General features: G+C 42.9%; 1 protein-coding gene across 3 annotated transcripts in view; it reads right to left on the bottom strand.

The window, feature by feature from the left end:
• CCDC169 (coiled-coil domain containing 169) overlaps positions 1 to 12,833 on the bottom strand; it is a 98,250-nt gene extending 85,417 nt beyond the window's left edge. For 2 of the 3 annotated variants that reach the window (XM_037800474.1, XM_037800475.1), the window contains exons 1-3: positions 11,862 to 11,919; positions 2,896 to 3,010; positions 2,773 to 2,813 (exon numbers count right to left, since the gene is read on the bottom strand). In XM_037800474.1, the coding sequence (XP_037656402.1) occupies positions 2,773 to 2,813; positions 2,896 to 3,010; positions 11,862 to 11,867 (162 nt within the window). In that variant the 5' untranslated portion in view covers positions 11,868 to 11,919. Of the gene's footprint in view, positions 1 to 2,772; positions 2,814 to 2,895; positions 3,011 to 11,861; positions 11,942 to 12,610 lie in introns of those variants that run through there. The other variant, XM_037800476.1, reaches the window with a different exon arrangement.
• Between the last annotated feature and the right edge of the window lie 425 nt (positions 12,834 to 13,258).

Genomic DNA, 13,258 nt, shown 5'->3' with positions numbered 1-13,258 from the left:
TTCTAATGTTTCTTTAGACTTTTACTGCAGAGAAATGGAATTCTCTGCCTCCAGATCTACATTTCTTAGAGAACTATGTTTTCTTCAAGGAAAACAGAAATCCATTAAGGGAAATTATACATTTTTTGCCACCGTGAGTATGTCATAGGGTATGATGTTGTGGATGGAAAATTAAATTTTCTGAAATAGTAATTATTAACCATGTCGAACCAACACTTGTTGCTAGCCTCCAGGGAGCTAGTGATACCCAGTTCTTGAGCTAGGACTTGAGTCAAGAATCAGGTAGCCAGAATATTAATGTTATATTTTATATTCTGTAGGGAATATTAAAAATTCTTCCTATGGTTAAGAAAAGATGCTAAACTTAAAGTTAGCCCTAACAGTAATTTCTAAATGCCACAAGATGGGAATATGACTCCACAGGTAAAGAAAGAAAGAAAAAAAAAACTTTCCAGGTTTGCCAATAAAAAAACAAAATCATTTTCCTGACTCTCTAGATTTAAGGGTATTTCTGGGTTGAAAATACAAAGAGAGAGGTGTGCAAAAAAGGCTTTCTTCACCCCAATTCATTATTAACAAAAATATAAGATTTCTCTCTATATTTCCCTAAAGGCTTACAGTTCTTCAAGGGGCAATATACATAAATGTTTTGCTCTTTAGGACCTGTGTGAATAGAGCAGTGAGCCTAGTGCTCTAACTGTAGCTATTCAAAGCGTATCTGTTATTGTTTCTGATGAACAGTATGGAGGGTTTCTAGGTAAAGCGCAATGTGGCTCCACAGGCTCCCGCGTTTTCAGAGGCAGAGTCAGGCCCCACCCTTCTAGCCTATGTGATCTTGAGCAAATCAGCCGCTTTGAGCTCAGTGTGAGATGCATCAAAGGGAACTCTTATATTTTATCTCATGGTGTTGCAAGGCTGAGGTGGTGTACATGAAATTAACCTGCATACCATGTATGTTTAATTAAAGGAAAGTTGACATTGTTACTAATGTAATGTTCAGTCCTGCCAACGCAGCTGAGCACTGCATTTTTATAAAACGAACCCTTGATGTTTCATAATATTTCCATGTTTTTCTGCTTTTTCTTGAAATAAAAACTCATCAAGAGGCCAGAGGAAAAGGTTATTTCTAAAAGCATGCTTTGGGCCCAGAATAAGTCATACTTCAGGCCTTATTTGCATTTTAAAGAATAAATATTTGAATGAATGAAAAGCAAATGAATGTGCTTTGTAAAGTATAAAATATTATATAAATTTAAGTTATTTATCACAGATTAAAAGGAACTCTCGAGGGGGGAAAGACATCACTAAGAGCAACCAGAAGAAAAAGCAGGTGGGCTGGGTTATCCCTAGGAAGGTTTCACATTGTAGGGTGGTTTTATGGGTTCTGTTTAGAATGTGTACGTGTTAAGTATGTATCTATCTGCTATATATTGCACGCCTGCGTATATATGTGCACACGTGTGAATGTATATATACGTGCGTGAGAATGTATGTGTCTGTGTGCATGCATATGAAGATATATGTATAATGCACGTGTATGAATGCAAGTGGAATACGTATGTGTGCACATGTGAATATATGTGCGTGTGTATATGTGTGTATATGTGCAAATGTGTGAATGTATCATGTATATATGTGTGCATGTGTGTGAATGAGTATGAATGTGCGTGGGTGTATATGTGTACATGTGTAAATGTATGTGTATATATGAGTGTATATATGTGCATGTGTGAATGTGTGTATAAATGTGTACATGTGTAAATGTGTGTACACATGTTCATGTGTGTGAATGTGTGTACACATGTGCATGTGTGTGAATGTGTCTATGTGTATATGTGCATGTTTGGGTATATGCGTGTATTTATGTGCACATGTGTGAATGTATGTGTGTATATATTTGCACATGTGAATGTGTGTACATATACATGCACATTTGTGTATGTACATGTATATATACAAGTGCTTGTATATATGTGCACGTGTAAATTGTATATATATGCACACGTGTGAATGCGCATGTGTATATATGTTCACATGTGTGAATGTATGTGCATGTGTATATATGTGCAGGTATGCGAATGTATGAGTGCACATATATGTGTATGCACATATGAATGTATGCATGTCTATTTATACGTGCCTGTGTCTGATGTATGTGTGTGGTGTGTGAAGGTGCATGTGGATATGCATGTGAATGTAAATACCTGTGTATGTATACATGCACATGTGAATGTATGTGTATATATGAGAGTTTGTATGTTTATGTGCGTGTGTTTACATGGATGTGCGTGAATGTATGTGTGTGGCTAAATATAGGTGCATGTGTATGTGTGTGAATGTATGTGTGTGGTATATATAGGTGCACGTGTGTAGGTACATGTGTGTATATGTACACGTGTAAATGTACAAGTGTTTGTGTATAGGTGAACGTGTGTAGGCATACATACATGTGTGTATTCCAGAGGAGGCAGAACATGCGTTTGGATGCATAGCAGATACCCAGGCTCTATCGGCTTGCAAGGAGAGAGACGCACGGGTTTCCACCCAGCCCGACAACCGAGACTCCTGTCCCTCTGTTCTGCTTGTCTGCTCCTGCGACAGAATCCCCACCAGGTTCACAGTGGAGATGAGGCTCACAGCCTTGCCACAGGGCTCCTCCCAGCTCAGGACCAGAGGCCCGCAAACAGAGGACCTTACTATAGCCTTCAAACTTCTGGGAAAAATGTGCACATTTCTCACAATTATTCTGTTTTTTTACCACCCTTTACTCACCACTGGCATTCGTTCATAGACACGAATAGAAGACAGTCTATCTACAATAGAGCAAACACAAGCAATTGGTATTTTATCAATTTTTAACTCAATTTATAAAACACACATATGATGCTTCCATACCTGAAGGAGTTCCACGAATTTTTTCCATTTTCTCTTCAAGAGCAACAATTTGCTTTTCTAGTTGGTTGTTCAGTTCAAGTTGTGTCTCGTAGTGGGTCTTCCATTCACTGCCTGACTTGAAAAGAGGGAAAAGTCAAGACCACCATCACCTCCCGTTTACTCCTTATGCTAACACTAATCGGCTCCATCGACTCTGCTGCTGTACTTGACGTTGCTGGCAATACCGATGAGCCAGGAGATGATTTTTAGTAAGCATTTCTATGTTAGATAGATCCTTCAGTTTACTAGACACACATGCAAGCCACCACATGGCTCCCTTCCACCTCCCTCCCACCCTCTCATCCATCCTTGGAGGGAGGTCCGTTAGATGGACTATCAGGAACGTGGCTCTCCTGGGAACTGGAAAGTACCAGTCTCCCATCCAACATCATGTTCACTGTTATTTCCTTGCAAAAGAATTCTGAAGTCCGCTTAATAACTACAATTTATTAGTGTTTACTATGTGTAAAACTTATAATGCCTCCCAAACATTAACTAATTTAATCCCCATTTTAAAAATAAGTTGTTACCTATTTTACAGATGAAGAAACCAAGGCTCAGAAATGCTGCATAACATTCCTAAGACGACACAGCCAGAAAATGGGAGAACTGGGGCAGAGCCCTGAAAGCATGTTCTCTGTTTACTTTTAATTACCTATTCAGGCATCTTCTTATCTGTAAGCAAGTTTCTTTCACTCAGTCCTTTTGGCTATCAAGATCAAAACACTCATGGCTCTAGGAAAGGAGGAGAATGCAGCCTTGAATTAAAAAGACTTTATCTGACTTCAAGGCCCTAAGCTGACTTTTTTGTCTCAAAAGTCAAGGTTGGTAAAGAGAAAAAGATGGCTTGTTTTAAACTCCAGACGCTCTTTACATATGTGAGGTTACTTTGGCTATGTCATGGCTGATGGAGGAGTCCAGGCAGAAGGAGCAATAGCACACAGCACTGTCAACCTCGCCAAACCTGCCACTCGAGTTCCCTCATCCCCTTGTCTCTACGCATTTGTGGTTTACCAAAGGAAGAGACAGCATCTGGAGTCAAAAGTCATTAATACAAATGTTTTAGGGAACAAGCAGACAGGAGATGCCATGGAAGTCTCAACATTTATCCAGAAGACACTGCTGAGCCCAAAGAGATGGAATGGTTTTTCTAACTGGCTGGCTGGAGCCTCTCTATGTAATCACAACCTCTTCTACATCATAGGAGTGTGGGCTTCTGAGTGAGATGAGGACGGTTGCCAAAAAGTAAAGAGCACTATTTCTGTATTTCTAAGTGTACTTTATAAATGCTGATAAGCCCGTGCTATGAAGTGGTTCTGTTCACAAGCTCATGGTTGTCTACATCTGTGGTCCCCAAAGGGCGAGCTCATCCCCAGTGTTCACCCTCCCACCAGCAATTCCTCCAGGGTTCACAGATGGCAGCGGGCAGAGGACAAAGAGAAGGCATGTGGGCTCTCTGGCTTAGAGGAGAAAGGCTGAAACAGTAGAGTACATAAAAATGGAGTAACAGAGTTGTCTTCTGTAGCTGAGGGGCTGCACAATGACTTTCGTGGGCCTGAGGCGTCTTAGCCTTCATGGGCCTCTTTTCCCCTAAAAAATACAAAAATATATATATATTTTATAGCTATGTGGAATACAATCTAGATCAGATCATACTCCTTTTTTCCTTCTGATCTTAAAGGAAGTTAAAATATTTTGCGGGCCCTGTTGGTGCGCCTCTCGTGCCTAGAGGACGAGTCGGCCCCGCTGGCTGTGTCCTGGAAAGCATAGCTGCTGATGAAGAACTCAAACCAACCAGAGCCCAGAGCAGAGACTCATCTCCTCCTAAGCCATCCGGGCTATGGGCAATCACTCGGGTGGGGATCCAGAGCTAATTTGGCATATCCTTGGCATTTTTGCAGATAGTTGCAAAAGAAGTTGCAAATAGTTCATACAACCTCCTCTTACTACATGTACTACTTATTGCCACATTGCCAAAGCCCACCTGAGAATGTTTTGCTGTCTTAATAACTTACTATGAAGAGGGATATAGACAAGACAGGGGATCCATTTAGAGAACTCTTAGGTGGCATCAAGTTACTGAAGCTCACACACATAATGATGGAAGAAGGCAAGATGGGGCTATCAAACAGCTAAATTAGTACCACTGATTTGTTCTGGGTCAGTTAGTCCCTAACTGTGGTAAGACAACGTGTACATTTTTAACAATTCATTAATTAGAAGACATTAATGTGCAATTGCATAAAAATTAGAAGTATGTAACTTACCAAAACCTGCAGCCATTACTGATTTATATGGCTAACGCCCAGGTAAATGTGCTGGAATTTCTGATTCCTTAGCAAGTGGGTGGAGGACCACAAACCTGGGGTGTAATGAAGCTTTTGTTTTCTTTCCACAAAACAGTATTGGCTCCCACCAAGCAGGTCAACTTCCTAATTATCAACTGTTTTCTTCTAAAATAGTACCACACTGCATCTCACTTTCCCCACCACATTTTGTTCTGTAATAATGCAAACATACTGATAACACTGGTGTTTATAATTTTTGCTTCATTCTTCATATCCTTAACATGCACTGATGTTTAAATTATGTTTTCAACCATGAATAAGACTGACAGGTAATAGCAGGAAGTTTCAGGAGAGTCTGGATACTGAGGGCAGGTCAGAGTCATCTGAAACCAGCCTACGTGAGAGATGTGGTATTGTCTTCAAGATTCCCACTATAATCAACATCATAAGAAATAAATACTTGAGTGCAACAGTCAACCCAACAAGGTTCAGATACAGGGAGACTCCTACTTAAAATACAGGTTATGAGGATAAAAACTTAGCATAGACATTTGTGTGTCTTGGATAAAAAAGGAAAAAAAAAGAAGTCCTGAGCATAACTCCATGAGATCACTGCTCCTGCAGCAGCCCTAGCAAACAAGACAGGAAGTGCACATGGTAAAGGAAACAGCCACAGACTGCTCTGTAGTCTCAAAGAGGTGTCTTGGCTGGGATCAATACAATGAAAAACAAAATCAAACCAAAAATTGAAAAACTTCTGAATTTTCATTCATGTTCAGGTTCATAAAATAGGAGAAAATCAGGTGGAGTCCTGTCTTTTAGATAGTGAAAATTTTTTTTCAGAGAGACATCAATGCTAAAAGGAAAATAACACCATTAAACTGCCAAATAACACATTTTAAAGTCTTGAAAAAAATAGTTAAATTTGTTGAAACTTGACCCTATGTGGACTTTAGTTCAGCCATGTTCCGTTGTGTAGTTCACTATATTTATGGTGAGTATAGCTGTAAAGTTATGTTAATTAGAAAAGTCTTTCTAAAATAAGAAAACGTTTTTAACAAGAAAACAAGACAATTATGTTGCATGATACTAGATACTAGGGATACAAAAATAAAATATGCAGCCCTCTTGTCAGTCAGCAGTGACACTGGTTGGGGAAAGACATACGGCCAAAGCATTTCAGAAAAATCTTGGTTAAGCAGATGCTATCGAGCAGGCAGGATGACAGTCAGTCTGAAAGGTGGTGGTGGCCGGGAGGAGGGGGTGTCAGGAAACACTTCCTGGGGATACTGACACTTAATCCAAGCCAGAGAAATTTGGAAGGAATATCCTAGCAGCAAGAATGGCATGAACAAAACCACCCAGGTGTGGAAAAAGGAAGGGACATAAAAGTGCAAAGAGCATCTCCTGTGGGTAAAGGGTCTTCTTCCTCCAATTAACAGGTGATCTCGTTAGGGAAAATTTCCCAAAGTAGGATTAGTAGGGTTTGAATCATGCCTCCTCCACTTACTAGTTTAGCTGTGTCATCTGGAACAAGTTCTCACCATTTCTGTGCCTCAATTTGTCATCTGTAACCCATGGACCAAGTACCTACATTATAAGGTGTTTGTGAAGATTAGAGTAATTATAAATAGCTTCCTCAGCTCGTTTTTTACCATTTGCATGAAATATCTTTTTCCAGCCTTTCACTTTCAACCTACTTGTGTCTTCGGGTTTAGGGTAAGTCTCTGGTAAACAACATATAGCTGGACTGTGCTTTTAAAAAAGCCATTCTGCCAATCTTTGTCTTTGGATTGGAGAGTGTAATCCATCACATTCAGTGTTACTACTGTAAAGGCTGTCCTTACTTCAGCCATTTGTCCTTTGGTTTTATAGGTCATAGAGCTTTTTGTCTCTCTTTTCCTTTATTGCAACCTCCTTTGCTGAATAGTAGATCTTTTGTGTTATATCTGTTTTATCTCTTTCTCATTTCTGTTTCTGTATATTTTAAAAATTCTTTCTTTGTGATTACCCTGGAGTTTGTATTATACAACCTATGTCTACAACCTATGAATTTGAAAAGATATCCACTTTGCTTCAATAGGATACACATTCTCTGCTCCCATATCCCTCCATTTCCTATCCATTTATTGTTTTTGTCCCACATTACCTCGTTATATTTTGAGTGACCATTATGAGGAAATATGCCTTTTTTTGTTCAATTGTATTCTATTATAGGAATTAAAGTATAGGGTTATATATTGAGGATACAGTACTATTGGGTTTTGCATTTACACTTTTAGTTACCCTTACTGAAAACCTTCATTTCTTCAAACTACTCTGAGCCATTCTCTCCAATCTTTTCCTTTCAACCTGAACAACTTCCTTTAGTAATTCTTGTAGGGAAAGTCTTTTGTTGATGAACTCTCTGTTTCTGTTTATCTGTGAATACTTTAAACTCTCCCTCATTTTTTTTTTTTTAAATTCAGTTTTATTGAAATACATTCACACACCATACAATCATCCATGGTATACAATCCACTGTCCACAGTATGATAACATAGTTATGCGTTCATCACCACAATCTATCTCTGAACATTTTCCTTACATCAGAAAGAACCAGAACAAGAATAAAAAATAAAAGTGAAAAAAAACACCCAAATCATCCCCCCATCCCACCCCATTTGTCCTTTAGTTTTTATCCCCGTTTTTCTACTCATCCATACACTAGATAAAGGGGGTGTGATCCACAGGGTCTTCACAATCGCACTGTCACCCCTTGTAATCTACATTATTATATAATTGTCTTCAGGAGTCCAGGCTGCTGGGTTGGAGTTTGGTAGTTTCAGGTATTTACTTCTAGCTATTCCAATACATTAAAACCTAAGAGGTGTTATCTACATAGTGCATAAGAATGTCCACCGGAGTGACCTCTCGACTCCATTTGACATCTCTCAGCCACTGAAACTATTTCGTCTCATTTTGCATCCCCCTTTTGGTCAAGAAGATACTCTCAGTCCCACGATGCCGGGTCCACATTCATCCCCGTCTCCCTCATTTTTGAAGGACACTTATTCTGGATAAAGAATTTGGGGTTGGCAGGTTTTCTTTTTAAGTACCTTAAATATACCACTGCTTTCTTGCCTTCATAGTCTCTGAGGAGAAAATCAGCATTTAGTCTTATTGAGTCCCTTGTATGTGACAAATAGCTTTTCTCTTGCCATTTTCAGAATTCTCTCTTTATCTTCGGTATTTGACATTTTGATTAGTATGTATCTCTGAGTAGGTTTATTAGGGTTTACTCTGTTTCGAGTATGTTGCACTTCTTGGACATGTATATCTATGCCTTTCATAAGAGTTGGGAAATTTTCAGCCATGATTTCCTCAAATATTCTTTCTGTCCCTTTTCTCTTCTCCTGGGACACCCATGACAAGCATGTTTCTATGCTACATGCTATCTGTCATTCAAATCCCTTAGACACTGCTCAATTTTTTGTATTCTTGTCTCTATCTGTTCTTCTGACTGTATGATTTTGACTGTCCTGTTTTCTAATTCACTGATTCTTTCTTCTGCCTGTTCAAATCTGCTGTTGTATGCCTCTAGTGTATTTTTAATCTCCATCATTGTGATGCCCATAATTTGTTATGCATCTTTTTAAACTTCCATATTCTTCTTTATGTTCACACATTATCTTCTTAATATATTTCAGCTCTATATCCACCATTACTTTATCTCTATCCATGTTTTCCTTCATCTCCTTGAGTTGATTTTGATTTGTTTGAAATTCTTTGACTAGCTGTTCCAAATTCTGTGTCTCCTTTGAAGTTTTAATTTGTTCCCTGGATTGGGCCATAGCTTCCTGTTTCTTAATATGGCTTATAATTTTTTTTTACTGATGATGGGCATCTGATTTTTTTGGTCTGTTAACTCTGAAGGTCAGTTTCTCCCTCTTGCCTGGGGTTATTTTTTGTTGCTGGGCTTTGTGTAAAGCCTATTCTCTGATGCTTGGTGCCACTTATGCCAGATCTTTAGTCACCAGTGTTTAATTGCTTAGATTTTCTCAGCTCTTCAGCATGTGATTCTTGCCCTGGATATACAGTATCACTAAGATTTCCCTTTTTACATGCAATTGTTTCACCTCCAGAAGAAAGCATCCTTTCCTCTGTTTCTTCTCCAGGAACCTTGATTTGTTCCATTTAGTTGTTTTTTTTTTTTTTGAGAATTTTCTCCCTAGATCCTGCGATTGCTTTAAATTCTCCCCCTCACTCAGTGGTGCCATTTTCTTTATACTTTTGAGTTTGGGACCCATCCTGCCTTACAGCAGTTCAGTTCCCCCTCCTTTTTATTAAGTTTTTTCCTGTGAGGCTTCTCTGCCTCCAGTTTCTTCCCTGTTAGGGTATCCACCGTGGAGAGCCAGATGGGGTCAATCCGGAGAAGGCTGTTTTGCATTTAGGTGGTCCAGCAGCAGAGACTGGACTGAGTGTGTGCACCCTCCAGCCAATAGTTTTGCTCTGGTCTCCCTCCTGCCCCGGGGGCCCTTTTGTATGCATTACTCCTCAGCCGCTTGTGTTCTGTCCTAGTCTCTGTGGACTTGGGTCCCTGTGCCTGGAAGTGTGTGGGGCTCTAACTTGCTGCTGTGTGTGGCTCTGTGGCCTGTATACTCAGAGGAAGGCCCCAGGCCATGTCGCCTCTGCACGACTTCCAAGCTGCAGGGGACTGAGTGAAGGAGTGGGGTCTGGACTGGGTGGTCTAGGATGCAAGTTTCCCACTTGATTTTGGTGTCTGTTTCTCTTTTTCTTCAAGTCAGCATTTCTGGTGTCCTCCAGTTTCTATCATCCTCCAGAGATTCAAACAAGTGGGATTCGTCCTTTTACTAGCTGATCTTGAGGGGAGACTTTTCCAGGGGATGCCTTACGTTGCCATGTTGATTACGTCAACCCTCAATACACTTTTTGTTGGGCCTCATTTTACTAGAGAAGATAGTTATTGCATTGCAAAAATACATGTATCTGTGAGTATGGCTTTGGATTTCCGTAACTAGGCACACGAGGAAATTCCTGCCAGCCTTGCTAACACAACTCCTTATAAGTACACTCACAATCTGCCCCCACAGCCCCAGGTGCATCTAAGCGTGGACATGGAGATATGGGATGCTACTTCAGCCTTGAGACAAAACAGTGCTCTCCAATCCAGCTTTAAGGGAACACTGGTTACTTATGAAAAGTAGCATTTTATTTCTCATATTACTGTCACTCCTTCTTGGATCATGGCTCCCTAGTAGGGGAAGAGAAAAGTATTGAGTTTAAGCATCTAAGCCAACTCCACATCCCTAATAAACTACTGTCCTCAACAGTCAGGCTGAGCAAGGCCTCCCCTGGAAGGCCTGTCTTTATGCCCTCACCCTGGTTGGATTAGGTTCCCGTTCCCCAAGCTTCCATTTCTTCTTGTGCAGAACGCAATTATACCACTTTTCATAGTCCTGTTTTAGTTTATTTGACACTCTCTCTTAGTAGTTTCTGAACCTCTTTAGGGCAAGGAAAGAAAGGTTTTCCACCTCCATATTCAAAGTATTGACATACAGCAGGGTCTCAGTATTTGTGGGACTAATTATCTTGTATTTACTAAAGATTTTAAAGGTCATATGGGGTATATGTGTATAGGCCATCCCCCTAACACATTCTTCCTGCACAAAGAGCCAAGATCTAGATAAAGGTCTTAAAGCTATACTCCAAATCCAGAAGTTAAGATCTGAAGTATGTAACTTGAGTTAAATAGAAAACTCATGATGTTTTACTATTTATTAATGAAATAATGCATTGATGTTTGAAACAAAGATTTTGCTAATTGATGAAAGTTTTGAACTTGTAAGGGAGAAGAATAATATACAAGTTTGACATTATGAAATATCAGTTTTAAAGCCTCAAAATAAGTCATTATTAATGCCACCTGTGCTGGTTTGCATGCATCATGTCCCCCAAATGCCAGATTCTTTAATGCAATCTTGCAGGGCAAACATGTTGCTGTTGATTAGGTTGGGATCCTTTGATTGAGTGTTTCCATGGAGATGTGACACAATCAACTATGGGCAAGACCTTTGATTGGATAATTTCCATGGAGGTGTTACCCACCCATTTAGGGGAGGTCTTAATTGAATCACTGGAGTACTATAAAAGTGTTCACAGAGAGAAGGAGGTGCTGCAGTCAAGAGAGGCATTTTGGAGAATGCAACCTAGGAGCAAGCAGACACCTAGAGAAGAACGTCCTGGGGGAAAGCCATTTTGAAACCAGAACTTCGGAGCAGACGCCAGCCAACGTGCCTTCCCAGATAACAGGTGTTCTGGATGCCACTGGCCATCCTCCAGTGAAGGTCCCTGATTGTTGATGTGTTACCTTGGACACTTTATGGCTTTAAGACTGTACCTTTGTAACCAAATAACTCCCCTTTATAAAAGCTGACCCATTTCTGGTATTTTGTATAAAGGCAGCATTAGCAAACCGGAACACCACCAAAGAGCAATACTGCAATGCTGGTACTACTGTTCAATGAATGTGATTCAATACACTATAGGCATTTTAGTAAGACAAAAAGGAATTCTACGAAATCCCTACATGTACACATTTACATACATATCTTCATTGTCACACATTTACATACATACCTTCATTGTCAGCACTGAGTTTGGCTTCCAGTTCTGTTATCTTGTGTTTTATCTCAAGTATTGAGAGTTGCACAATGTCCCTGTGATTAAAATAAAGTTTTGTTCATTATAGTTCAATTAAAAAATAACATGAGAAGAATAATACCCCTCAATACTTCAGAAACAATTTATTATGAAACATCAGTCACTGAAAGCACGGGTGAGAAATCAGGAATCGGGCCAATGAAACAGGATTCACCGGTACTGGAGGCTAACTGGGGGATCAACCATGCCCTAAAGCTCTCAAGAAGGCGTCAAGTGTCCCAGGCAGTCATGAAAAACCTTTGTTCTTAATGCAAACATGACCCAGGGAAGCTGGTTGTCGAGTCTCCAGTCTGCACGGCTGGGGACAGGCGGGGGCCTGCACACCGGGCGAGGGGAGGAAGGGGGCGCCCGTCCTGGAGCCGAGGACCGGCTTCCGAGGCGATCCCGGGCGGCCGAGCCGGGTTCGGGTTTTGCCGGTTCCCCGCGCCGCCCGCAGGTGCCCGGCTGAGCAGGAGGCCGAGGGGAAGGCCCGGCCCAGCGGGCGGGCGCGGGCAGGTCCCAAGGATTGAGCTCAAGCGCGGACCGTGGGTGTGTAAAGTACCACGAAGGGGCACCATTTCCCCCCGGGCCCCGTGCCCGAGTCCCTCGCAGGGGTGAGGCCCGGGCGCGCGGCCGGAGCTGCCGGCGGAAGCCGCCCCGAGGCCCGCCGCCCCGGCGCCGCTCACTTCCTGTGCATCTCCTCCAGCAGCTCCAGCCTGAGGCGGTCGGTGCTCAGGCCCTCGAAGCCGTCGCCTCTGCCCTCCCCCATCGCGACGCTCGGCGCGCCCGGGAGCCCGGGCCTGCAGGGACGGCCGGCGCGGGGCGGCCACAGTGACGCCCGGGGCCGTCGCCATGGGAGGTGCCTCACTGCCTCACAGCCGGGCTCCCGGCGCCTCGGCCCGGCCGGGGGGCGCGCGGAGGGGGTCGCGGTGACGTCGGAGGGCGGGGGGTCCGGGGAGGGGTTGCGGTGACGTCGGAGGGGCCGGGGAGGGGGGCGCGGTGACGTCAGAGGGGCCGGGGAGGGGGGCGCGGTGACGTCAGAGGGGCCGGGGAGGGGGGCGCGGTGACGTCGGAGGGCGGAAGGGGTCCGGGGAGGGGTCGCGGTGACGTCGGAGGGCGGAAGGGGTCCGGGGAGGGGGCGCGGTGACGTCGGAGGGGCCGGGGAGGGGGGCGCGGTGACGTCAGAGGGGCCGGGGAGGGGGGCGCGGTGACGTCAGAGGGGCCGGGGAGGGGGGGCGCGGTGACGTCGGAGGGCGGAAGGGGGCCGGGGAGGGGGGCGCGGTGACGTCGGAGGGCGAAAGGGGTCCGGGGAGGGGTCGCGGTGACGTCGGAGG

This window comes from Choloepus didactylus, chromosome 12 (genome assembly GCF_015220235.1).
Source record: "Choloepus didactylus isolate mChoDid1 chromosome 12, mChoDid1.pri, whole genome shotgun sequence".
Classification (NCBI taxonomy): Eukaryota; Metazoa; Chordata; class Mammalia; order Pilosa; family Megalonychidae; genus Choloepus; species Choloepus didactylus.
The sequence above is the reverse complement of the archived record's forward strand: the minus strand, read 5'-3'. Positions and strand labels throughout refer to the sequence as shown.